Below are 26,392 nucleotides of genomic sequence, written 5' to 3'. Positions count from 1 at the left end.
GTGAAGGTGGCGGTAGGTGGAGCTCGAGGCTCATGGCAGAGCTGGGCCAGAGCGCTGGGCTCTTCACCTGGTCCTGGCAGGCGGGCGGGCACTGGGGAGGCTCAGCATCAGCGGCTGTGACTCGAGGTAAAAATAATCAGGGAAGGACAGCTGCTTCCTTGTCAGCAACCAAGAGGGAAATAAAGCTCATGTCCCCTCCAGCGAAAACCTGCTCTCCAGGTCCCCTGGCTCCTGCCGCAAACTGCTCGGCGTCTGTGTGCCAATCCAATTTGAACGCCTGCGACTCACCCCAGAGAGGGCTTATTTTAACTTCATCAAGCGCAGAGAGAAACATCCGGACTAGAGTAAATGGGAGGAAGGAGCAGCTGCTTGGGGGCCCAGGCTGGGAATGGGGTCCAGGGCTTCTGCCCTTCTTGTGGTTGGACTTGGGGTCCCCTCGTCCTAATCTGGTTCAACAATTACCCATGTGGTTAATTCAGCCAAGGCTCAGTGAGTAGCATCTAGTGGGTGTTCCCTGAAATCAAGGGGGTAAGTTAACACCTCGGCCCCACTCAGAAGTTCCTCTCTGATGTCCTCAGCCTCCTCTCTTGTTCCCTCTCTTCTCCAGCACCCCCTCTGGGGCTGTGCCAGGCTTTTCATGAAGGCCCAGACTTGTGTTCTCTCACACCTTCATGCCTTTGCACGCCACGCCTTCCCCCTGAACTGCCTTTCCTGTTTCTTTGCCTGGTGGATGTCCACAAGTTCTAGAGAGTTCCTAGGCATTCCTCAAGACTCAGCTCAGTATCACTGGCTGCTTCCCCACCCCTCCAGGCAGATCGAGTTGTCCTCTGTGGGTCCCCGCAGGATTTTGTTCATTCTTCTGTTTTAACAAGGGACTGGGATGTCTTCCTGCCTTCCTTCCTTCCCCTTCTATCCCTCTCTCCTTCCCTGTCTCCAACAAACACATTGAGCCTCTCCTCTCCACCAGGCCCTGTGCTGGCTGCTTGGGGCAGATGCGAATCCCTGCCCTCAAGTGGCGTCCGTGCGGACGGTTGTCAGCATGACGAGAGGTGATTCGTGGGCTGTGGGGACAGGCCAGCAACATGGCTGCCCAGAAACAGCAACCTCCCGATGACAAAGAATCGCATTTGTTTGTGTCTCTTTTTTCCCTCCGTTGTTGTTGTTGTTGTTGTTTTAAATCAAGGGACAAGCACAGGAGACATTGCTGACTTCCACTGCAATTACTGGAGACTCACATTTTTAGTGTATTCATTTTTCTAAATTTTAAATGGTAATACATATCAAATAAACAGTAAATTAAATTTAAAAAATTGAGCTAATAATAAAAGCAATTTTAAAATTAAGGTTTACTTTTTCCTGGCTCAGTCTTGAAGGCCTGCCTCCCCAGGGGGGCATTTATTCAGCCTGTGCAGTTAGGTTAGGTTAGGAGCAGAGTGTCCTGGGCTCCGCTGGGATGAAGAGCCTGCGTCCTGCTGCGTCCCTGCTCTGGGGTAGGACCCTGGGGGTTGTTGACCTGTGACCCCCATGGCCAAGCCTGGGCGGGGAGTCAGCTGTGCAGGGACCGGGCTCTGGGCTGGATAGAGGTGGTCTGTTTTTGCATGTTTGGTAATTCGGAATATCTGGAAGATTAATTGTTTCTTAGGCCTCATTGGAATGTTCTGGCATCCAGGAGAGTATGTGGTACATCCCAGGCTCAGTCTTTGTGGGGCCTGGCGGGGGAGGGGGTATGTGCAGATAATGGGTGGGGAAGGTGGGTGCTGCTGAGGTAGGCCCTTTTGGAGGATAGGTAGATGGGGTGAGAGGCAGAAGATGGGATCCTAGGTGTGTGAGGGGTTGGCAGGGAGGGAGAGACGACAAGCCAGGAGATAGAAATGAGAGAATTGGTGTGGTGGCTCAGAGAGGTAAAGGAACTCACCCAAGGCCACACAGCTGGAGGGGGCTTTGACCTCAGCTCTGTCTGACTCCAATACTCACACTCATCTTCCATGAGTGACTGGCAGGGCTAGCTTGAGACATGATCCCTGGGGTTGACCTTGGAGTCCTCCACACCTTTGCCCTCTTGACTCCACTCACAGTGGCCTCCAGATGGACCTCCTTGCAAGAGGTCGACTGACCCCAGTGGGTTCTTTCATGATCTCCACTGGATGGGGAAGCAGGTCTGTTAAGACAGAACTACTACAGAGTAGGGTGGAGAGTGCCCAGCCCGGGAGTCAGATGAACTGGGATGCCCTGCATGCTAGCTGTAGTGGGCACCCATCACTTCCCACGTCTTTAGGGGAATCCTCCTTCCCCACCATTCATGTGATCCCTCACTGACTGCCTCTCCTCAAAAGCAAGCAACAAACCACACAAAACACACCAACAGTAGGGTCGGGCCATGGTTTGGCCATTTCTCTGGTCATGTGTGTATGTGACACCAGCTGTGCCATTCCAAGCTCTGCCTCAGATGTCTTGTGGAGTGAAGAGAGCAAGGGTCCTGGCTCTGGGGTTTCTGAGTAGGAACAATGTGAAATCAGAACTGCTTGTGGCCAGGTATCATGGGGTTAAGTTTAGCTGCATCTAACAAAAATTCTAAATAAAAGCAGTTTAAACATGCAAGGGTTTGTTTGTTTATCACGGAAAAGAAGTCTGGTGGTGGCCCGTCCAGAGCTCATATTACTGGCATGGACACCCAGCCTCACCTCATGGCCCAAAATGGTTACCAGAGCTCCAGCCGTTACACCCATGTTTTAGGCAACAAGGAGGAGGAAAGTGGGGAAGGGCAAGAGAGGTGCTCCTTCCAGCTGAGTCAGCTTGCCTTCCCTTAGGCAACCTTCCCCAAAGTACCATAGAATACTTCCATTTACATATCACTGGTCACAAGGGAGAAATGTTATTTATCACCTGAGCATTTTACCGTCCAAATAAAACCAGGCTTTCCTCTCTGCCACAGGCTACATTTCCTGTCCTTTCTGTCCGCAGTGGGAGGGGATAAAACGGAGCCGAGAGGAGGGCACTAAGGAGATGGGAGACAGAAAGGAACAACCACACAGAGAGGGAGGGAGGAAGGGAGAGAAAGATAGTGCGAGAGGCAGAGAGGCAGAGGGGGATGAGGACCTCACTGAGCCCCATCCCCGGCCTTTCCAGCCTCCTGCATCAACACCTGCTCTCCTTTTCCTCAAGTCAGGTCGAACCGAGTTTCTGTCTCTTGTAACTGGAAGAGTATGCTGACCTTGAGCAAGGATTGACCTTTTTGGAGCCTTGATTTCTTTCTTCTGAGAAATGGGGATCCTATTGCCCACCAGGTGGAGCTGTGACAGAGACACGTGGTGACAACTAGCTGCCAGGCGACCGCCGCGCAGGGAGCGCTGCCCAAGCAGCCTGGTGCCCTGGCGGACCTGCTGTTCCTCCTGGTACTTGCTCCTGTCCTGCTCCAGCGATTCTGCTCCACCATCGCGGGGGGTTTACGTGGAAACTGCCTCCTGTCTGACCCAGGGAGCTGGCCAGGCTCGGGTGACTTTTCTGGACACCTGAGTAGTGGGGTGAGGACTGGAGAAGCCGAAAACTGGAGAGAAGGATGGGGCAGAGCTGAAGAAGTGCCAGGAGCAGAGACGCGGCCATGGGCACCTGGTTGTCTGAGCGCGGGTCAGACCCTGACGCCGGCAGTGCGGGGGGGCCAGCCCACCGGGAACCCATTTTCAGGTTGGACACTGAGGTCGACCTGGTCCAGGCCCCTTTCCCACTCCTTCTGGGAACAGCACCTGAGTTTTGGGGAGCCCCCTTCCATGGTTAGCCCCTGTGGTGTTGGGAGGGGCTGACCCCCTCCATTCTCCACTGTGGTATTTGTTTTCTGTTGCTGCCACAGCAGATTACACCGATGTAGCGGCTCAAAACCACACCAGTCCGCGACCTCACAGTTCTGTAGGTCAGAAGTCCAGGTTGGCTCAACTGGCTCCTCTGCCTAGGCCAAAATCAAGGTGTTGGCTGGGCTGCATTTTTTTCTGGAGGTTCTGTGGGTCAATCACTTGCAAGCCCATTCAGAGTGTTGGCCAGATTCTGTTCCTGTGGTTGTGGGGCTGAGGTCCCCATTTCCTTGCTGGCTGTCTTCAGAGGCTGGGCTTTGTCCTAGCAGCTGGCCACTGTCCTTATGCTTCTCACGTGGCCCCTCCAGCAAAGCAGGGCAAGTCCCTCTCCTGCTTCATGTCTTGCCAACTTCCCTTTCCTTGTCCTCCTCTTCTGCCTTCCTCTTCGGTCCCATCTCCTTTCTACTGTTTCTTCTTTCCTCTTCTGCTTTTAAGGTCTCCTGCGGTTACATTGGGCCACCTGGATAATCCAGTGCAATCTTATTTTAAGGTTAGCCAATTAATGCCCTTAATTACATCTGCAAAGTCTACATATCAGAGTAACAGAACCAACTGGATATATGTATATGTATAATATGGAGAGAAAGAGACAGAAGGACAAATTTTTTTTTTTAAAGAGTTGGCTTGTAGAGGATTATAGAGGCTTGGTAAGTCCAAGATCTGCAGGGTAGGCTGGCAGGCTGGAGACCCAGGAGAGAGTCGTAATTCAAGTCCAAAGGAAGTCTACTCGCAGAATTCCTTCTTGCTTTGAGGAGGTCAGTCTTTTGTTCTATTAAGCCCTTCGCCTGATTTGACGAGGCCCACCCACATTACAGAGGGAAATCTGCTTTATTCGAAGTCCACTGCTTTAAATGTGAATCGCATCCCACAACACCTTTATAAAAACATCCCAAATAATGTTTTACCCAACATCTGGGTAAAAGTTGACACATAAAATTACTATCATATAACAAGTAGTACCTAGGGTAGTGCTTAGTTGAATAACCAACAATGGAAATCAGGTGCGGGGGGCGGGGATCTTTAGAATTCTGCCTCCCACAGGTGGACAAATAACCTAGGTTCATCCAGTCAGAGTATTATTCCATGTCCCTGGCCAAGGAGATTCATTGTAGAATGGACACATGACCCAGGTTAATCCCTGGGTCTTCTATGAGAACCGCTGGGAGAGTCATGCTCTTCCAAGTGGGGCAGCCAGCCTGGGAGAATGGTGCTCATCTCTGCCATACTTTAGGGAAAAGTCAAGTGAAATCAAAGCCAAGCAAGTAGAGAGCAAAACCAAGAGCAGGAAAGAATTCTTGAGTCCATCTTTGTCTACTGAATCCTGTTGTCTCTGAAGTCAGCACTGATCAGTTTTGCTAAAAACCAATTCTCCAAAGCCAGTTCCCCACAAATCAATTAACAAATGATTCCATCGCTAAAGAAATGGGCAATTTGACAAATGAATCAAATGTATCCGTTAAACAAAAATTATTTCTTTTGGGGCGCTTGGGTGACTCAGTCATTTAAGCGTCTGCCTTCGGCTTGGGTCATGATCCCGGGGTCCTGGGGTCGGGCCCCGCGTTGGGCTCCCTGCTCAGTGGAGAGCCTGCTTCTCCCTCTCCCTCTGCCCCTCCCCCGCACTCATGCTCTTGCTCTCTCTCTCTCTCTCGCTCCCTCGTTCTATCTCAGGTAAATAAATAAAATCTTTTTTAAAAATTATTTCTTTTAACTAGGGCTTAGAAGCAAGTCCATGACCTCCGTAGCAGAGAATTAGCTCCTGCAACCTGCTGGACTCTAGTGGGGACTGAGCACCTGACCGTGGGACATCCAGTAACTATGGGATTGAGCTGGTATTTCTGTCTCCAAGTCATAAGGTCAGCTGGGTGCAGGAGTACCTCGTCACATATGAAAATAGTACATCGGTGTCTGGGCCCAACCTGGTCCAGAGGACTGCGTTCTATGACTTTGAGGCCCAGGCCTGGATGTCACCAGGTCTGCTGTAGATACCTCTTCCTCTCCTCCCCCTTCAGGCCTCAAATCCCAGCCTCCTGCCTCCCTCTTATAAGGACCCTGTGAATACCCTGGACCCACCTGGATAATCCAGGATAATCTTCCCATTTCAAGATCCTTAACTTTATCACATCTGCAAAGTTCCTGTTACCATGTAAGGTGACCTCTTCACAGGTTCTGGGGGTTCGGGCGGTGGCAACTTTGGGGGGCTGTTACGGAGCCTACCACATTCATTCGTCAGTTTCACTCATCCACCCAGGGGTTCATTGACCAGCCGGAGCCGTGCTGGAGAGGGTAAAGAGCTCCTCGCCAGGGAAAATCAGAGGCTACCGTGTCCTGCCCCAACCCCAGGTCCTCCAGCTGCAGCTCCTTTCCACTTGATCTCAAGGCTTGGCCATGGCCCTACTTTGGACGTGGGCATACACTTGCAGGTCACGGGGCTCGTGCCTCTCTCGGTTGGAGACTGAAATAAACATAGTCTGCTTCTGATCCAGCAACGCTCACAGAGCATCTGTTATGTGCCTGGCACTTCATTTGCTTTTGCCAATCTGTGGGCTGGGCTTCTTATGTCCTTTGTGGGCATGGGAGACCCAGAGAAGCTTGCCCAAGGTCACACAGACTGGAAAAGTAGCAGATTGGAAATGAGGTCTGGGGGACTCAGAGGCTGCCTCCTCTGTCTTCAGGAAGCCATAGACGGGCCTCAAGGATGGCAGCTTCTCCTTCCCTGGGCCCCCAAATTTAGAGTTCTAGCTCAGTTCCCTCTGAGTTCAGCAGGAGTTGGCTGGTGGCCCTTGGGAACAGAAGACGTTAGGTCTCCAGGGCTGGGGGCCCCCGCTGCCACCCGGCCCGCAAACTGCTGTCACCTTTTAATAGATTTCTCAGGGAGTGAGTAATTTGTTGCTGGTGCCGGCTTGGCATTCAGCAGGAAGTCCCTGCAGGCCTGGAAGGTCAACATGGAGCCCCTCAAAGGCGACCGCTGGAGGAGGATAGCGGGTCACCGCTGCCCGCTCAGCACAGCCGTGCCGCCAATTACCGCCCGACCTGCTTCCTGCCGCAGACATGCCCAGGGCCAGCGCTTTGAACGCTCGCAGGGAGGCCAGCTTCCAGTAAACAACCCAGGGCAGCGGGCAGATTGACAGCACAAATGCGGGAGGCCGGCCGGCCACTGGTGCCGCTCACCGCTCCTGCTGGCAGATGGACAGGACCACAGGCCCCCGGGGGTCCTCCCAGTCTGGGGCTCGGGGGGCCATCAGTATGTCTGAGCCTCACGGCTGGGTAGACAGGCTCCTGCCATGTCCAGGGGGACTTCAAGGTCATCGTTTCTGGGCCACCGAGATGACTTTTTCTGGGTGGGGAAATGAGCCTGGTCTGGGACCCCTTCCCTGGCCACCAGCCTGGGAGCGGGGATTTGGAGAAAGAACCTGCAGAGAGACAGCAGGGTCCTGCTTCTTTCCCTCTCCCAAGGAAAGCCTCAGAAATATTTGGGAGTGCAAAGGTGGGACTGCCAGCCTTTCTACCACCATTTTATTTGGCAGTTAAAAGAAAGGAGGTGGGCTCACGGCACGATTCCATTTATGTGAAGTTCTAGAAGGTGCGGGCATTAGGAAGTGATGGCCTCTATAAGGGATTGACTGGAAGTAGCACGAGGGAGCTTTCTGGGGGTGGTGGGAATGTTCATAGCCTGGTTGGGGTGCTGGTTACACATTTATCAAAACCCACCCAGCTGTATCCTTCAAACCTAGTTATTTTACTGGAGGCACACCACTCTTCCACAAGAAAAAAAGTAGGATAAAGAAGAAGAGGGGGATGCAAATGCCTGGGGAGGACCTGGGGTTGTGTGCACGCACACCCTCCTGCATGCACACATTCCTCCCTAAAATCGGAGCATTAGTCCCACCTTTTCCTCAGTGAGGTTGCGAAAGAACACACGGGGTTTTCTTCGTCTTTGTATTACAATGAATATCCTTCCATGTGCCAGAAAACAGAGAGGGACTTGAATTGGTGGGGAGCCAGTTGGAAGGGGCTCCAATGGCCAAATTTGGGACAACGGAAGATCAAAATGATGAATAACATGAATAGATTATGACACAGAATTTAAAAGTCCTTGAATGTGAGAAAAAAAAAAGAATTTAAAAAAACAGAGGGTACAGGATAAGGGAAAAGGATTCCTAACAGAATAGCATCAACTAGGGGGACATCTGGGTGGCTCTGTCGGTTGAGCGGCCGACTCTTGGTTGCGGCTGAGGTCATGATCTCAGGGTCCTGAGATGGAGCCCCGAGTCAGGCTCTGCGCTCGGTGGGGAGTCTGCTTCAGATTCTCTCTCTCTCTGCCCCTCCCCCTGCTCTCTCTCTTTTTCGAAAATGAATAAATAAATCTTAGAAAAAGAAGAGTGTCAACTAGGAAGTGATGGAAACAGAAAGTGGCATCTCACAGTGAACACCGTAATAAGTGATTGGGGCAAAAATCATCAGCAGGTGCTAGCACCGCTGGGAATAGGCTATACACTCAGTCTCGAAGAATGACCCACAAATGAACATTTTAATTATGTAGAGAAAATAATCGTTTTGCAAATGGAGAAATCTGACAGACACCACTTTACCCAAATAGTTAAGACCACTAATCTCAGGACAAGCCAGGATCTCCTGTGCCCTGAGAAAGGACACCATCACTTATGAGGAATTCCTGCCAGAAAACCTTCCAAAATCATCAGACAAGTCCACGCTGAAGAACATGAGAGACTGTTCCAGATTGAAGGGGCCAAAGAGTCACAGGGACCAATTCAATGGAGATCCCTGATCTGATCCAGATCACAAAAATCATAAAGGTGATATTGGGGATATTTGAATGTGTGGATTAATTTTAGATAATTATATTGCAACCTCATTAAATTATCTGCATGTGACAATGATATTATGGTTTTGTTTTTCTTCCTCCCCAACCTTATTAGGGAATAATTGACAAGTATAAATGTGTACATCTAAAGTGTACAGCATGATGATTTCATTTTATGTACAACAGGATGATTACGTACATCAAGAAAATTAACACACCCATCATCTCTCATAGTTAACATGTGCCCATGTTCAGAATGCTTCTCACACTCTCTGCAACTTTCAAGTATACGAAAAATGTCTACATATGTACCTCTCCCCAAGGAATAACTAGAATACTTAGCTTGCAACTCATCAAGTATTTATACCCATTGACAGGGTGCCTAGTGCTGTTCTGGGTGCTGAAATAGAAGGAAAAGAAGACCTGCTCTCAGTCCCAAGGGACCCCCGACCTCATAGCGGGACCACAGCTATATTTGCAGGCTCTAAGCCAATCCCCAGTCCCAGATGAGACTGGGGCCCCCAGCTATCCAAAGCTATCTGCTCTGTTGTGGAGGTTGAGACTAATCCACTGGTCTCTAAACTTCTTAATTGCTTGCTCCTTTATCTACAATGTGACTTCCACTCGGGGAGAAATTATGAAAAATAAAAATCTAACTTGACAATACATCTAATATTCTCAAGGATGTGTTTTTTTTCCTCCAGTCTTATTGAGTTGTAATAACATATAACATTGTATGAGTTTAAGGTATACGACATAATGATTTGATATATGCATATATTGAGAAATGATTACCACAGTTCATTAACATCCATCACCTTATGTAGTCACAAATCTTTTTTATCTTTTTTAAAAAAAAATTTTATTTATTTATTTGACAGAGAGAGACACAGCGAGAGAGGGAACACAAACAGGGGGAGTGTGAGAGGGAGAGGCAGGCTTCCCGTGGAGCAGGGAGCCCGACATGGGGCTTGATCCCAGGATCCTGGGATCATGACCTGAGCCGAAGGCAGACGCTTTAATGACTGAGCCACCCAGGTGCCCCCATTTTTATCTTGTGATGAGAATTTTTTTAAAAGATTTTATTTATTCATGAGAGACGGAGAGAGAGAGAAAGAGAGAGGGAGGCAGAGAGAGAAGCAGGCTCCCCAAGGGGCAGGGAGCCCGATGCGGGACTCGATCCCAGGACCCTGGGATCATGACCTGAGCTGAAGGCAGACGCTTAACCATCTGAGCCACCCAGGCACACCATGATGAGAATTTTTAAGATTTACTCTCTAGGCAGCTTTCAAATATAGAATACAGTACTGCTAACTATAGTCACCATGCTGTATATTACATCCTCAGAACTTATTTATCTTTTTTTTGTAGTTGGCATACAATGTCATTAGCATCAAATATTAGTTTTAGGTGTGCAACCTATTGATTTGACAATTCTATACATTACTCAATGCTCACCAAGGTACCGTAGCACCATCTGTCACTATACGATATTGTTATAATATTATTGACTCAGTTCTCTACGCTGGACTTTTCATCTCCATGACTTATTTATTTTATAACTGTAAGTTTGTATTTCTTAATCCCCATCACCTATTTAACCTATCCCCCCACACCCCTCCCCTCTGGCAACCACCATTTTGTTCTCTGTATTTAAGAGTCTGTTTTTTGTTTGTGTTTGTTTTGTTTTTTAGATTTCACATATAAGTGAAATTGTATGCTATTTGTCTTTCTTGTCTAACTTATTTCACTTAGCATAATGCCCTTTGGGTCCATCCATGTTGTCATAAATGGCAAGATTTCATTCTTTTTTTTATGGATGAGTAATATTCCATTGAATATATATACTACACCTTCTTTATCCATTCATCTACTGATGGACACTTGGGCTGCCTCTGTATCTTGGCTATTGTAAATAATGCTGCAATAACTATAGAGATGCATGTATCTTTTTGAATTAGTGTTTTCATTTTCTTTGGGTGAATACCCAGTAGTGGAATTACTGGGTCATATGGTATTTCTAGGTATTGTGGTTTTGTAGGAGAATGCCCATGTTTTTGGGAGAATCCTGCTGAAATATTTGGGGGACAATCAGTGTGTGATAACTTGACTGGCTCCTGGATCACAAAAATCATAATGGATGGGTTTCTTTTTAATTTTTAAAGATTTTAAAATAATCTCTATTCCCAATGTGGGGCTTGAAGTCATGACCCCAAGATCAAGAGTCCCACACTCTACTGATTGAACCAGTCAAGTGCCCTCATAATGGTTTCCCCCATAATGGGGAAATTTGAAAGTGGACTGAATATTTGATAGGAATACTGAATCCATACAATGGTGTTGTGATATGTAGGAGAATGTCCTTGTTTTGAGGAGATTCATGCTCTAGTATTTAGGGGTGGAACATTGTGTAAAATTGTGTAACTTTCAATTGATTCAGCAGAGAGAGAGACAGCGAGACAGAGAGAGGGAGGGAAGGTGGGAGAATGGTTCATTGTGTTACTCTCGCAACTTTCTGAAGTTTTGAAACACTTCAAGATAAAAGCTGGGGAAAAATAATGACTGTGTAGAGAATTTAAAAAAAAAATGTAGGAGGCACAAAGAGGAAAGTGAGAATGATCTGATATTCCAGTGAGGAACTATCACTATTAGTAATATGATTCTTTTAAAATATATAATATATGCATATATATTATAAATTTAGAACCATACACATTCTGCTCGCTTCTCTTTCTTCTGTCATTAAACATGCATTGAAAAACACATTCTTGGGGCTCCTGGGTGGCTCAGTCGTTAAGGGTCTGCCTTCAGCTCAGATCATGATCCCAGGGTCCTGGGATCGACCCCGCATCGGGCTCCCTGCTCCGCGGGAAACCTGCTTCTCCCTCTCCCACTCCCCCTGCTTGTGTTCCCTCTCTCACTGTGTTTCTCACTGTCAAATAAATAAATAAATAAAATCTTTTAAAAAACCCCACATTCTTTTTTTTTTTTTTTAATTTTATTTATTTATTTGACAGAGAGAGACACAGCGAGAGAGGGAACACAAGCAGGGGGAGTGGGAGAGGGAGAAGCAGGCTTCCCGCGGAGCAGGGAGCCCGATGCGGGGCTCGATCCCAGGATCCTGGGATCATGACCTGAGCCGAAGGCAGACGCTTAACGACTGAGCCACCCAGGTGCCCCAAAAAACCCCACATTCTTAATGCCTCTTATAGTCTGTCATAAAATATTCAGCCACTCTCCTGTTGACATTAAAGCGGTTTCCAGATTCTCATTTCCATATTGCTATATATTATAATATATAGAATCCATTATAATATCCAATATGTGTAATCCATTATCCAATATATATCCGACATATAAGACATTATAAAATTCACTATAATCAAATAATGCCACAATGAACATCTTTACACACCACTGTCTGTTTGAGGATACGAGTCTGAGGAGGGGAACTTGGGGCTCAAATGTTCTGAACATTTTCAAGGATCTTGAACTTAAAAAAAAACCCAGCTTTACTGAGGTATGATCGATACACCAGAAAAAAATTGTGTAAGGTTTAATATACACTGTTGGTTGAGTTTGGACATATAGATGCATACGCCATGATGCCATCAGCACAATCAAGGTAATGAACGTATCCGTCACCTCCAGTAGTTTCCTTGTGTGCTTTTTTTCTTATGGGTGTGTGTGTCCCAAGAACACTTACCACGAGAGCTACCTTCCCAACAACTCTTGAAGCACACAATACTGCGTTGTGAACTCTAGGCACTATGTTGTACAGGATTCTAAACTATTTTGGCAAATGGCTTTTCAGAAAGCTTATACCACTCTACACTCCTGCTGGCAAACTACAAAAGTGCTCATGTTGGCACATCATTGTTAAAGTGAGTATTCTTATTAGGAAAAATGTCTTTGCTAGATTTGGTAGTAACAACAGTACAGTCAGTGAGAATGGTCCCATGGATGCGTTTTGGTCCTTCTCTTGCTCGACTGTCCTTGGGACTCTCCCTCCATCTCCAGCCCTCTCCCCCATCTTGGCGGCTGGGACATTATTCTCCCCTGCCTGTGCCATCCCTGCCTCCCTGCCTGTGCCATCCCTCCCCGCTTTGCACGTGCCTAATCTTGACTTGCCTGATAAATTACTGTCTGTGGCCTCTGTTCTTGGCTCCTCTCTCCCTCTACCCACCCTCCTGTGGCATATTATCCACACTGGGGACTTGCACGACCTTCTCAAGAACACTTGCACCTCTCCCCAGCCCTGACCTCCAATGCAAGATGTCCCAAAGGGACCCACATGGACCTTCCTGCTACCATCTATCCTGACCCCCAAGTCAGAGCCCTGGAGAACATCGACACCTCCTCTCACCCCCACTCTTCACATCCAACCTCTGACCACATCCTGTCTATCCAACCTTCTGTGATATCTCCTGAAACTGTTCTCTTCTTGGAGCCATCACTGCCATCACCCAAGTTCAGGCCACCTTCCTCTCCTCCCTGCTCCATGGCTGTAGTTCCCTCTCTGCTCTCTGACTTCTGGTCTCTCCCTGTCCATCCATCCTCTGACCAGCTGCCAGGTTGATGATGTGATCACATCATCCCCTTGATTAATGCTCCAGGATGGGCTCCCAGGTCCTGCCTGCCTTGGTGCCTGAAGAGTGTCCAGCGTCCCCACCCCCAACTCCTCTCATTTAGTGCTTCCCCACCCGCCTAGCTGTTTCATGCCTACACCTGTCTGCTCAGCCTGGAGCACCTGTTCTCTTCTTCCTGCCACCCCAGCTAGCCAGCTCCACTCATCTTTGGAGTTTTGTCTACAATCCCAAGTTTTCTTTAAAGGACTTACTGATGCTTTTCCTCCCCTGGGGGAGCTGCCCCCTCTCTCTCTTTGTACCTCTTTGTACCCCATGCAGCTCCTATCAGAAACTTCTGGTCTTTTAACTTTCTTATTTATTTCCGTATTCATTTTTCTTGAGGGCAGAGTCTTTGTGTTCCTGTGCCTAGCACAGTGCCAGACACAGAATGAATGAATGCACTAGCATTTGCCTAGCTGTGGAAAGGTGTGGCAGGTCTAGAACTATGGAGAAGATGCAGAGTGGGATGTGCCTGGGAGACACACAGTGTCCACTTTCAGAGGTGGACACCGCAAGGCTTAGCTGGGGAAAGTATCCATCAGCTGTGGTCCAGCAGCCTTCAGGATGCCTTGTTTGGGCAATACTCTCCGCTCAAACTCTCTGTCAAGTGGGCAGCCCATTCTCCCAAGAGAGGACATGCTGCTTCTCTGCTTGCAAGCCTTCCGTGCCCTCAGGACAGGCCCAGGCTTCTGAGCCAGTCTACAAGTCCCTCATGATTGGAGCCCACTCAGCTCACTACCCTCACCTCTCCCACCCCACCCCTGCCCTGCAGCCACACCCACCTACCTGCTCTTCTGCAGACCTGGCAAGTCCTACCGTTCATCCACATCTTTGTACAGGCTGTCCTTTTATCTGGAAAGCTCTTCTCTCTGCCGTCTTCCTCAAAGATCTGGTGTCATCTTCACCTCCTCTAGGAGACCTGCCCTCACCAACCAGGTATTCACGTCTACCTGAATCTTCTGTAATGAAAACAATCCCACTTTCTGCAGCCCACCCTCCAGGGACCCAAGCCTCAGCCTTGACTCTTCCTCACTGTGTGTCCCTAGTCCTTCTGAGTTTCAGTTTCTCTTTTGGTTCCTCCCCATTCAGGGCATCCCACCTGTGATTCCCAACCTCATGGGTTATTATGAGAACCAGATACATTGAAAGGAGAGGCCAGGGTTAAGAACAAATGAACAGGACAAGCCTGGGTTCAAATTCTGTTTCTCCTAACCAGCTGCATGACCTTGGGCCAGGCACCTCCAGTCTCCCAGCTGACAGTTCCCCACCGGAGAGCTGGAAATCTAGCAGCACTACCAGGGTGGTTGGGAGGATTCATGGGGTTGTGGAAGGTACAGCGCTTAACAGAGCACCTGGCGCGTGGACAGCTCTCTGTGGGTGTCAATCATAATGGTTAAACCAGATAGAGAAAGGGCTGGTAAATTCTAACGTGCTATGGAAGTGGGACGTAGTCTCATGATTTCCCAGAGACTCGCGCAAACCCTAGATAGGAAAAAGCCCCACTCCTGCTCACCATCAGCTGGGGTCACTAAACTCAGGACTCCTCTCATTTTCTGGGGATAGGTAGTTAAACACTCATCCCAGGCCCTGCTTACAGCAATTGGGATTCTGTGGGTCTCGTCGCCCCCAAATCTGCTAAGTGCCCCAGGGAGTCTGGAGACGGTGGTGGGAATCCACACTGAGACACGACCATGTGCCGCACTGTGCCCTCCCACCGAAGCTGTGTTTCTGTGGCTGGGAGGCGAGGCTCGGCCCCTGGGTGCTCTGCCAGCAACCCCTGAAGCCTGGAGCAGCTGCTCGAATTCATGCAAAGGAAGGCGCCCAGGTTTGCCCTGTCTATTTATAGCTTATTTATGAGGAAGGAAAAACAAGGGCCCAGTTGCCTTAGCAACCAGGAGCATCATGGGCTGCTTTCTCTGCAGTGGGAAATTGGCCAAGTCTCCTTGTGGGGGCACCCCTGGATGTGTGTGTTATCCCAACAGAGGACAGGGGTGAACCTTCTAAGACCTGTCCCACGCTGGATTCCTAGCAGCCTACAGGTTGCGGGGAGGGAGCTTGCCAGGCCCTTGGAAACCCCTCCCTGATGCAGAGGGCCGTGCACAGCTGAATTCTCTGTGGAAAGGCACACTCTGGTCTCTTGGTCTCGGTGCTGACTCCTGTCCTCTGGGTGCCCACCCTGCTGCCTCAGACCCTCTTGGGAGCTCTTTCCTGGCTGTGCTTTGGTACATGTCCCTTAGGGCATTTAGGGCAGGTAACTGAAGTTATAGTTTCCAGACCAGTGCCCCTTAAGGCTGTGATCTGGCCCAGAGCCTGGTACCGAGGAGGGGCTTAATAAATACTGAATGAAAGAATGAATGAATGAAGTGCTTTCATTTATGGTGTGTGTCCTTACTCAGTATGCCCAAGGTAAGGGACACACTGTATGTAATGTTCTCTCATTTTACAGACCAGGAAACTGAGATTCAGACAGATGAAGAGACCAGCCCACAATCACACAGGTGGGAAATAGCCGGGCTGGATGAGAGTCCTTGAGGAGGAAACCTTGCTTTTGCTCTGGCAAAGCCCCAGGGAACACGGGAACTTGGGTTTCAGCTGGGCCATAATTGTTGGGCGCCGGGGAAGGGCAACATGGTGCTGTGGCTGGTCTGGGGCTGAGAGGCATGTGGTTTGAATTTTGACTCTGCCACTTATCAGCTGTGTGACCTTGAATCATTGACTTTCCCTCTGTGGGCCTCAGTTGCTTCATCTGTAAAGTGGGGCAATGATGCCTGGTTCTTGGGGACTGGTAACTTCTGGAGGGCAGGCACCATGTCTGTCTCTTGATCATCTGTTTTTCCGGTGTTGGCACAATCTTAGGTGCCTAAGATGATCATGATTTCCTGTATATAAAGTAGATTGGGTGCTCTCAGGGAAGGTTGGTTGCTACTCCATTATTAGGGAACTGAGGCACAGAGAGCTTGGTGGTTCCCCTGAGATCACACAGCCAAATCCAGAGCAGAGGTGGTTGCTTTACTGGTCTGTCAGGTTTGCCTGGGACAAACCATTGCTGGGGATTAAATGGGACTGTGTCCGGGCCCTGGGGAGGGCATTCTGGACTGGGCTGCAGTCCCAGGGGGAAGGAGTCATGTTGGACAGGGAGGCTGAAGCAGGGGGTCTCTGAGTACCAGGGGACCTAGAGCTGCAGGTACTGAGCTGGAGGTGCTGAGGCCCCGTCCTAGGCTGTGTGGAGTTTGCCTGGCTTTGGGCTGGGCTTCTGAAGGTCCCGGGCTGCCTGGAGGCTCTCCGTCGCCCTCTGCTGGGCCACCTCTGGAGGCTCGAAGACCGGCAGTGCCACCTCTTCAGTTGTCTGGGTGTGAAACCCGTACCTAAGAGATCCAGGTAAGAAGAGGAATGCCCCAGGACAAACCGAGATCACAGATCATTTCCACATCCTTCCCTGGCTCCTCCTGCTCCCACGCAGACGCTATGGCAAAACACAGGCGCCCTGCCCCCACCCTCTGGGAGCTGCAGGCTGCTATGCTTCCTTGGCTGCCATCATATTCATCACTGTTTCCTGAAAACAATGCACACCCAGGGTTTTTTGTTTGGTTTTGTTTGTTCCATACCCCAAGCCCTCGCTCATATTCTGTCCCTCCTGCCTTCTCATTCCATGAGTGCGCTCTGTCCTTCTGAGCCTCTAGGCTTTTGGGGGCTTCTCTTCTCCCCGCAACCATTTCATGGTTTTGGAGGCTAAAGTCTGAAATCAAGGTGTTGGCAAGATTAGCTCCTTCTGAGGGCTGTGCCAGGCCTCTCGCCTGGTGGGTCTGGCGGCTTGCTGCCAATCATTGGCATTCCTTGGCATCTCTGCCTTCATGTCCACATAGCTCTTGCTGTGTGAATGTCTGTCGGCAAATTTCCCCTTTTTATAAGGACAACAGTCATACAGATTAGGATCTACCGTAATGACCTCATTTTAATTCTATCGCTTCTGTAAAACCCTATCTCCAAATAAGGTCACATTCTGAGGTACTGGGCGTTGTGACTTCAACATAAGAATTTTAGCGTGGCACAATTCAGCCCCTAACACGAGAAGAATTACATCCGGTCCATCTTGTGTTCATTCCCTTGGGGCTGAACCCAGTACAGGAGTGAGAGAGTTTGATGAATGTTACAGAAGAAGTTCTTCATCCTCAGTTTATTTGCTGACCTCCACAGTGCCCAGGACATTTCAAACTATGACCTGTCCTGTCTAGGTCTTATGGACATGAGTCTCTGTCATCAGGAAATGGACTTCTCTAGAGCAGAGCCTAGATCTTCTTACTTTTGACATTCACCAAAGGAGACACTCAGACTTTTCCATCAGTAGATTCCTGTGGAAGCAGGTAGGTGAGGCTTTACTTTCCTAATTCTGCACAAAAGACCCAGAAAAGTAATGAAAGAGAATTTAACTTTTGACAAATATTTATTGAACACACAGTTGTGACAGACTCTGTAACTTCATTCCACCATTACTGAGGCTGTCGCTTACTTGCTATGAAATGAATGTATTAACATTAATAACTATTTATTGAAAAGCTGCTATATATCCTGGGATACACGCTTTTCATGGACAATTTTCAATTCTCACAGCAGCCTTTTACAAATGGAAATAAAATGAACCTAACATAAAGTTCACCATTTAAAAATGTGCAGTTCAGTGGGTTTTAGTTTATTCACAATGTCATGCAACCATTACCACAGCCTAATTCCAGAACATTTTCATCACCTCAAAAAGAGACTTCGTGCCCATCGGTCACTCCCAATTTTTTCCTCCCCTGATTTCCTAGCAATCACTAATCTAGTTTCTAACTCTATGGATTTGCCTAGTATGGATTTCAGAGAAACAGAACCATACTATACTCAGTTTTTTGGTTTTTTTTTGTGCCTAGTGTCTTTCACTTAGCACAATATTTTCAAGGTTCACTCCTGTTGTAGCATGTATCAATGCTTCCTTCCTTTTTATGGTCGAGTAATATTCTGTTGTGTGGACGTACCACATTTTGCTTATCCATACATCAGCTGATGGACATTTGGGTTGTTTCCATTATTTGGTTATGCTGAATAAGGCTGCTATGAATATCTATGTACAAGTTTTTGTGAACATATGCTTTTGATTCTCTTGGGTATATACTTTAGAGACAAATTGCTGGGTCTATGTTTAACTTTCTGGGCAACTACCAAATGGTTTCCCACCAGGCATATGTGAGGGTTCCAGGTTCCCCACATCACCACCAACTCTTGTTATTTTCTGTCTTTCTTGATTATAGCCATCCTAGTGGGTGTGCACTGGTATCGCATTGTGGTTTTCATTTGCATTTCCCTAATGACTAATGATGTTGAGCATCTTCTCACGTGCTTCTTTTCTCAGAAGCCTTTTGAGGTAGCTCTTTTCTCCATTTGGCGGCAGGGGAAGGAGATTGAGAGTTGAGAGGACTTGCTCAGTGCGAGGAGGCGGTGGGCCTGTGCCTGGAACTTGGTCGTGTCTGTCTCCTAAGCCCCATGGAGTCTAATTAACAGGAGAAAACAGTTCTGGTCTGGTCCACAGGAGTCCGGTCTCCCATGCGACCAACTGGGACAAGTCCTTTCCCCGCTCCGGGCGTTAGTTACTCCTCCGCGCCACTTGGGGCGAAATACTCCAAGCACGTGTGGGCTCCTCTAGGAGCCCATAACTCTAAGATTAGTGGCCCTGGCGCGGAGTTTGCCCCGCCCCTCCAGCCCAGGTCGCCGCAGGCGCCGGAAGTGCTCGGCTCTCTTTGCTCGTTTCTGCCGGCGCTCAGGCGGAAATACTTTCTCGGGAAGATGGCGGCTGTGTCAGTCTACGAGCGGCCGGTTGGAGGTTTCTCTTTTGATAACTGTCGCAGGTGCGGCCATGCCCGGGGCCAGGTTCCGGGCGGGAGTGGGAGTGCGGTGCCGGGGTCGGAGCTGGGCCGCGGTCTGATCTGGGAAGTCCAAACGAAGGCTGAACGGCGGGGCCTGCGGCCCGTGCCTCGCGGCCCGTGTGACTCAGGGGAATGAGGGCCTGAGAGTGGGTTTCTCTTGAGGCCGAGCCCGCCCTTCCCCTTGCCCAGCGCACCCTACCAGTCTCCGTCTCTGTCTCCTGAGGCGAGATGCGGCCCCTCTCCGACGCTGTGCACGCCGAAAAACGCGACAGTAGTCCTGATCTTGGGGGGACTCAGTGAACGGATGGGCTTGAAAGCGAATAGTAGCTTTTCTTTTCCTGAGTTCCCTATTAGACACTCTTGGTGCCAGTGCCGCGCGATGTGGTCCTGCCCTCCCATGCTTCATTCTCTGCTTTTCTTTCAGAAATGCCGTCTTGGAAGCCGATTTTGCGAAGAAAGGGTACAGGCTTCCAGCGGCCCGGAAAACTGGCACGACCATCGCGGGGGTGGTCTATAAGGTAAGCCGGCACAGGCCAGGAGCAGCAGTGACTGAACTGATTACAGGAACCAGGCCACTTGGCCTCCTTTTACTTCTCCGAGCTCTGTCAGGAAGGGCTCATGTTTCAGAATACGTCGGGAGAGGTCCTTCAGGATTTGTCGGGAGGTTTTGTGTGCTTACCAACAGTTTGTATTCTTTGCTCACTTTTTAGAATTTTGGCAGGAGATCAGTACTTTTCTGTCTTGAGATACTACGTTGGGAACCAGGGTTATATTGCTGGGAAAACACAAGATTTCGGATCAGACAGGTCTAACCATTTAACTTGGATGCTGCTTCCAACTTTGGGCAAGTCACTTTCCTTCTCACAGCCACACTTCACCGTCCATCAAATGGACCGAATAACTCCTGCCTTAAATTGTTGAAAGGGTCGAAAGAGATAATGGTTATTGTTGTTAAAGAGTGATGTCTTTTAAAAAGAAATCGACAGAGGTGGCTATTCTAATGGGAGGATTTCTGCATCTTAATCCAGATTTTCCTCATATTAGGTCTGTGATTTGTAAGGAATTCACTGAATCTGTGAGCCTCATTTGAAAACAGGAATGATAATTCCTACCACCTACTTGGCATTCAACCTATAACGTTAATTAACAAGGCTTTTCTTGAATTCTGAAAGTATAGCACAATATTTTTGGTAGGAGTTTCAGTGGGGGGTGGAGGTTTGGGGAAAACGGGGGATGGCCAACATTGTTTTTCCTAAACTAGAGTAGAGAGCTGTGGTTTATATATGTGAAATTGTTTTAAGTGTATTTTTTTTTAAAATAGGATGGCATAGTTCTTGGAGCAGATACAAGGGCAACTGAAGGGATGGTTGTTGCGGATAAGAACTGTTCAAAAATACACTTCATATCTCCTAACATTTAGTAAGTATCAGTTAGTTTGAATAGCTCTTATATTTTCAAACATGTCAGGGTTAAAATGGAATTTACTTTGTTGTTCACTAAAACCTGTTGTTTAACTTGTATTTTCTTTTTTATCTCCCTTAAGTGATATTTTCATCTGCCTGTCACCTAAGCTGGTCATCTGCAAGTTCTCCCTTGCTTTAGTCTTTAATTCTCTTGGTCTCCAGTTCTGCTTTCTGTGTGCCTCTTGAAACCATTCCCTCCGCTAAAGCCTTAGTTCACATTCTTGTTTCTCATCTGGACTATTGCAGTTGTCATTTAAATGATCTCTCTGCCTTTGGTCTCTTTATTATCTGCCCTTTTGCTATATTGGATTTTGTAAAACAGATCTGATTATGTCCCTTTCCTCTTTAAAAATGTATATATTTTTTTAAACATATGATTATGCTTTTTTTTTTAAGATTTTTTTTTTATTTATTTGAGAGAGAGAGCATGAGAGGGGAGAGGTCAGAGGGAGAAGCAGACTCCCCGCTAAGCAGGGAGCCCTATGTGGGACTCGATCCTGGGACTCCACGATCACAACCTGAGCTGAAGGCAGTTGCTTAAACAGCTGAGCCGTCCAGGTGCCCTAAAAATATTTCAAGAGACTTCACATTTCCACACTGCTTTCAGAATAAAATTGGAACTCTGTAGCATGATATTTAAGATTTTGCCCAGTGTCAGAAAAATTTACCTTTTCACCTTATTTAGCTGCCATCCCCCTGTGTTCCAGTTACACCCGGACTGTTCCTGTTCCTCTCATCTCCAAGCTCTTTCACCTTTGCTTTTGCCAGTCCCTCTGCCTAGAATTACCCTTTCCTCTTTGTTTATACGGTGTTGTTTTATTCTTTCAAATCCAGCTCACGTGAGACCTCTTCTCTAAGATCAGAATTAATTGCTGTCTCTCCTGTTTCCCATAGCGTTTTGTACCTATGCTGCTATATCATATTATACGAGGTATTAGAATTTTTGCCTACTTTTGTCTCCTTCACTCAACTTTGAAATCAAGTGCTAGGATCGTGTCATATTTTCTTTATTCTCAGCACTTTGTCATGACTGGTACCTGGTAGTAATTATTTGGTAAATGTTAAATTACAAGGCTTTTAACATGCCTTGCTCTTTGGTACAACTTGAATATATTTTTAGGATTAGTAAAACGCAGACTCTGTTAGAAGCACAGAAGCGAATGATTTGAAATGTTCTATTGGGGCACAGAAAATCTGTTTACATAGGACTAGATGCATATTCTCAGTTTCATGTTTATTTAAGATTGGTTAGACAGGGTAGTTACAGTGCAGAATATACTCAGAAACATCTCTCTGTGTACCTGAACTTAGTGGAAGTTATCCAAGAAGCTCCACTTCTAATTGACCCCTTTGGTAATTGAATTTCAGCTAAGTTTCTGATTGTATTTTTTAGTTGCTGTGGTGCTGGGACAGCTGCAGACACAGACATGACAACACAGCTCATTTCTTCCAATTTGGAGCTCCACTCCCTCTCCACTGGCCGCCTTCCCAGAGTTGTGACAGCCAATCGGATGCTGAAGCAGATGCTTTTCAGGTAAGGTTCCAGATGGGGATTTGTTTGTTTGTTTCTTTTTTTTTTGTAATTTTATTTAAATCAATTATCATATAGTGTGTTATTAGTTTCACAGGTAGAGTTCAGTGATTCATCAGTTGCATATAACACCCGGTGCTCATTACGTCATGTGCCCTCCTTAATGCCCATCACCCAGTTGCCCCATCCCCCTACCCACCACCATTCCAGCAACCCTCAGTTTGTTTCCTAGAGTTAAGAGTCTCTTATGGTTTGTCTCCTCTCTGATTTTGTCTTATTCTAGTTTTCCCTCCCTTCCCCTAGATCCTCTGTTTTGTTTCTTAAATTCCACATGAGTGAAATCATAATTGTCTTTCTCTGATTGACTTACTTCACTTAGCATAATACCCTCTAGTTCCATCCATGTCATTGCAAATGGCAAGATTTCTTTCTTTTTTTTTTTTTTTTTTTTTTGATGGCTGAGTAATATCCCATTGTATACATATACCACATCTTTTTTATCCATTCATCTGTTGATGGACGTCTGGGTTCTTTCCATAGTTTGGGTACTGTGGACATTGCTGCTATAAACATTGGGGTGGAGGTGCTGCTTCGGAACACTACGTTTGTTCCAGGATGGGGATTTCTGTAGTATCTTTTTCTCCTATCTTAGATTTTCAGCTGAGGGGATCCTGGAAGCTAGAGAAAAAGCATTCAGAAATACCATTTTATTCTAGAAATCAGTTGTTACCATTTTAATATCAGAAGGCTTTTGATGATGTATTTGAATTTTTGGGATCTAGTTTTTTTTTTTTTCTTCAAGATTTTATTTATTTATTTGACAGAGAGAGAGAGATAGCAAGAGCAGGAACACAAGCGGGGGAGTGGGAGAGGGAGAAGCAGGCTTCCCATGGAGCAGGAAGCCCGATGCGGGGCTCAATCCCAGGACCCTGGAATCACGACCTGAGCCAAAGGCAGACGCTCAGTGACTGAGCCACCTAAGCGCCCCAGGATCTGTTTTTTTTTTCCCCCTATGAATAAATCACATGTGACCACAGTCATTTCTGGAAGCATAGGGCATTACTGGATTAAAAATTTTTTTTATTTATAGTAAGAAAGTTAGAACTGGACAGAACCTTTGGTTCATCTTGTGAACACACATAGACAAAAACAATTGTCTTTCTTCTCCCTCTTTTAGGGGCAAAATAACAGTGAAATGAAAAATTGTATTTGTAGTTGACTGTGAGTGGATATGATAACATTAATATTAACGCACATTTATTTTTCTCTTTGTGCCAGACCCTGTGCTTAGTTCTTTATGCACGATCTCATTTTACCCTTTGATAGAGAGGCCCCTCTGAGATAGGGGCTGTTAACATCTCCAATATTTTTTTTTTTTAAGGGTTCCCAAGTCTTTTTTTTTTTTTAAGATTTTATTTATTCATTTGACAGAGAGGGAGAGCACAAGTAGGCAGAGCGGCAGGGAGAGGGAGAAGCAGGCTGTCCGCTGAGCAGGGAGCTGGACGAGGGGCTTGATCCCAGGACCCTGAGATCATGCCCTGAGCCGAAGGCAGCCGCTTAACCGACTGAGCCATCCAGGCGCCCCAACATCTCCAATATTTAAGTGAAGCTGAGGTTTACAGAGGTGTAGTTGCCTGCCTGATCTGGCCTTCACACCCTGCTGACTTCCACCCACAGTGCTCTTAGTTGGGTCTCCCTTTCATCCTTAATCAGATCATCACTTTACATTTGTGTAGTTTTCCTCTTTTTCAGATTCTAAGTCTGTTTTCTGATTTGCTCCTTGTAGAGAGAAGAGGGGCAGTGTATTAGAGCAGAACCAGGAAATAGCCTGGACATTCAGTGGTGGGTTAGAATATTGGTTTCTCCTTTTGGGACCTGCATTATCTTTAACAGATTCTCTCCTTTTCCTTCTTTGTAGATTTGTAGAATCTAGAATCATGGTGCTTTTTTTTTTTTTTTTTTTGTAGTTGACTGGAGACCTTTATTATTCTGGTTCTCATCATTCATTAAGCAACCTAGAGAAAACATTTTCTTTATCTCTGTCCCAAGCAGCAGCAGCTGCAGCCAGGCCTGTGAGATTAGAGGGAAGCAGGAATAGAAAGCCAGCATTGTAAACTGGTGGTACACAAGCCGTATTCAGCTTGTAGAGAAATTGTATTTGGGCTGCATAGTGTTTTTTTAAAAAACAGTGGCCAATAATTATAAATTGGGAGATTGGAATAAAAAATCTGGATTTCTGGCTTTGAAATTTTTTTTTAATTATTTCCTGGCTTCATTTGAAAAAATTCATAAAGAGGGTGGGATAATAGGTGGCAGTAATCTTCTGGAACTGAGTGGCAGATGTTGCCTTTAGAAGGGGGGAGCATGTGCTCCTGTCAGTTTCTGCCTGGTTTGCCTTCCTTCCGGCCTGGCTCTTGCCTTTCTGTGAGCTTGCTGGTCTTCATCTGTGAGTCTGGCACGGCCCTAGGCTCTCAACAAGTGGATCTGAGGCAGTGTAGCTGTGCAGCCAGGTCTGTAGCCTAGTTCCCACTTTACAGCTGAGAAGACCAGGACTCAGAGGAGTCTATGGGCGGGAAGCCTAGTCGTATCTACCTAACGCGTGCTCTGGCTGTACTGAGCCCTTCTGTGGGTGATTGCCATGTATTTATGTGCATGGTCATCATCCTAATCCTGGAGAATTACTGCGTATCAAACAAATTCTCCCAATACAGCGTGAGAACTTGCTAAAGCACATCTGTTGTCAAGATTTCCGAAGACATTCGTGAATTTGATTTTAAATTTAAAGCTCCCTCTGGTGGTTTTTGTGGTGCATTACATTTAAAGCAATTTTTAAACTTGTAAAATTGCGTTAAATAGCAAATTTTCAAGATTTCTTCCAGTGTCATTTAAAACATCTACCTAAACCTCACAGGTCTTTCTGTTAATCTCTTTTTAGAGTGTTATAGGAATTCTAAATTCACTTTTTTCAGTGTTTTATTATTTTTAGTTTAACATACTTTATAAAAATTAAATTTTATCACAGTTTTGAGAGGAACATTTTATTTATTTATTTATTTTTATTTTTTTATTTTTTTTAAAGATTTTCTTTATTTATTTGACAGAGAGAGACACAGTGAGAGAGGGAACACAAGCAGGGGGAGTGGGAGAGGGAGAAGCAGGCTTCCCGCTGAGCAGGGAGCCTGATGCGGGGCTTGATCCCAGGACTCTGGGATAATGACCTGAGCCGAAGGCAGACGCTTAACGACTGAGCCACCCAGGCGCCCCGAGAGGAACATTTTAAAATTTAACCAGGATGATTGTGGTTCATTATGTGTCTTCTGACATTTCTGTTGAGTTACATAAAATGTAAACGTGGTATAAGGGAAAAAAGCATAGGATTTCACTTTATTTTTTTCACCCCCCCCTTTTTTTTTAAAAGATTTTATTTATTTATTAGAGAGAGGGAGGGAGAGTGAGCACGAGCGTGGTGAAGGGCCGAGGGAGAAGCAGACTCTCCGCTGAGCAGGGAGCCCGATGGGGGGCTTGATCCCAGGACGCTGGGATCTTGACCTGAGCAGAAGGCAGATGCTTAACCGACTGAGCCACCTGGGCGTCCCAGGATTTCACTTTAGAAGTTTGGTTCAGGTCTCATCTAAAGCACTTAGAGTTGTGTGACCTTGGGCAGTTCACCTTACCTTTCTTAGCCTCAGTTTCTTTCTCAATAAGATGAGGATAATAGTTTTTTTTTTTTTTAAGATTTTATTTATTTATTTGAGAGAGAGAAAGTGTGCGTGAGAGAGAGAGAGCACAAGCAGAGGGTAGGGGCAGAGGGAGAGGGAGAAGCAGGCTCCCCGCTGAGCAGGGAGCCTGATGCGGGGCTCGATCCCAGGACCCTGAGATCATGACCCGAGCCGAAGGCAGATGCTCAACCGACTGAGCCACCCAGGCGCCCCGAGGATAATAGTTTCTGACTCTCTGACTTTTGAGGAGGAAATGAATAAAGAAGCAAGGCTTATGACAATGCCCGGTACAGGGCCTAATGCACAGTTAGGTCCCCCTAAATTCAGAGGCTGAAAAAGAGAACAAGGTGTATTCATCTTGCTTTTACTGTTCCATTTTTCCCCAAATAATCCATTTCCATGTCTGTGAATCAGTAAGAAAAGGGGGTTTGATAAACAGAAGTGGACATGTTTTCCTTTATGTCAGCAGTACTTTTATTTTACGTTTGCG

The 26,392-nt window shown here is 47.0% G+C and overlaps 1 protein-coding gene across 1 annotated transcript in view; it reads left to right on the top strand.

Moving 5' to 3' along the window:
- The first annotated feature begins 19,031 nt into the window (after positions 1-19,031).
- PSMB7 (proteasome 20S subunit beta 7) overlaps positions 19,032-26,392 on the top strand; it is a 60,217-nt gene continuing 52,856 nt past the window's right edge. The window contains exons 1-4 of the mRNA XM_032418306.1: positions 19,032-19,171; positions 19,614-19,707; positions 20,511-20,608; positions 22,046-22,186. Of these exons, the coding sequence (XP_032274197.1) occupies positions 19,110-19,171; positions 19,614-19,707; positions 20,511-20,608; positions 22,046-22,186 (395 nt within the window). The 5' untranslated portion in view covers positions 19,032-19,109. The remainder of the gene's footprint in view (positions 19,172-19,613; positions 19,708-20,510; positions 20,609-22,045; positions 22,187-26,392) is intronic.

The sequence above is a fragment of the Phoca vitulina genome, unplaced genomic scaffold (genome assembly GCF_004348235.1).
Source record: "Phoca vitulina isolate PV1807 unplaced genomic scaffold, GSC_HSeal_1.0 scaffold21, whole genome shotgun sequence".
NCBI lineage: Eukaryota > Metazoa > Chordata > Mammalia > Carnivora > Phocidae > Phoca > Phoca vitulina.
This window is presented reverse-complemented; position numbering and strand designations above follow the sequence as displayed.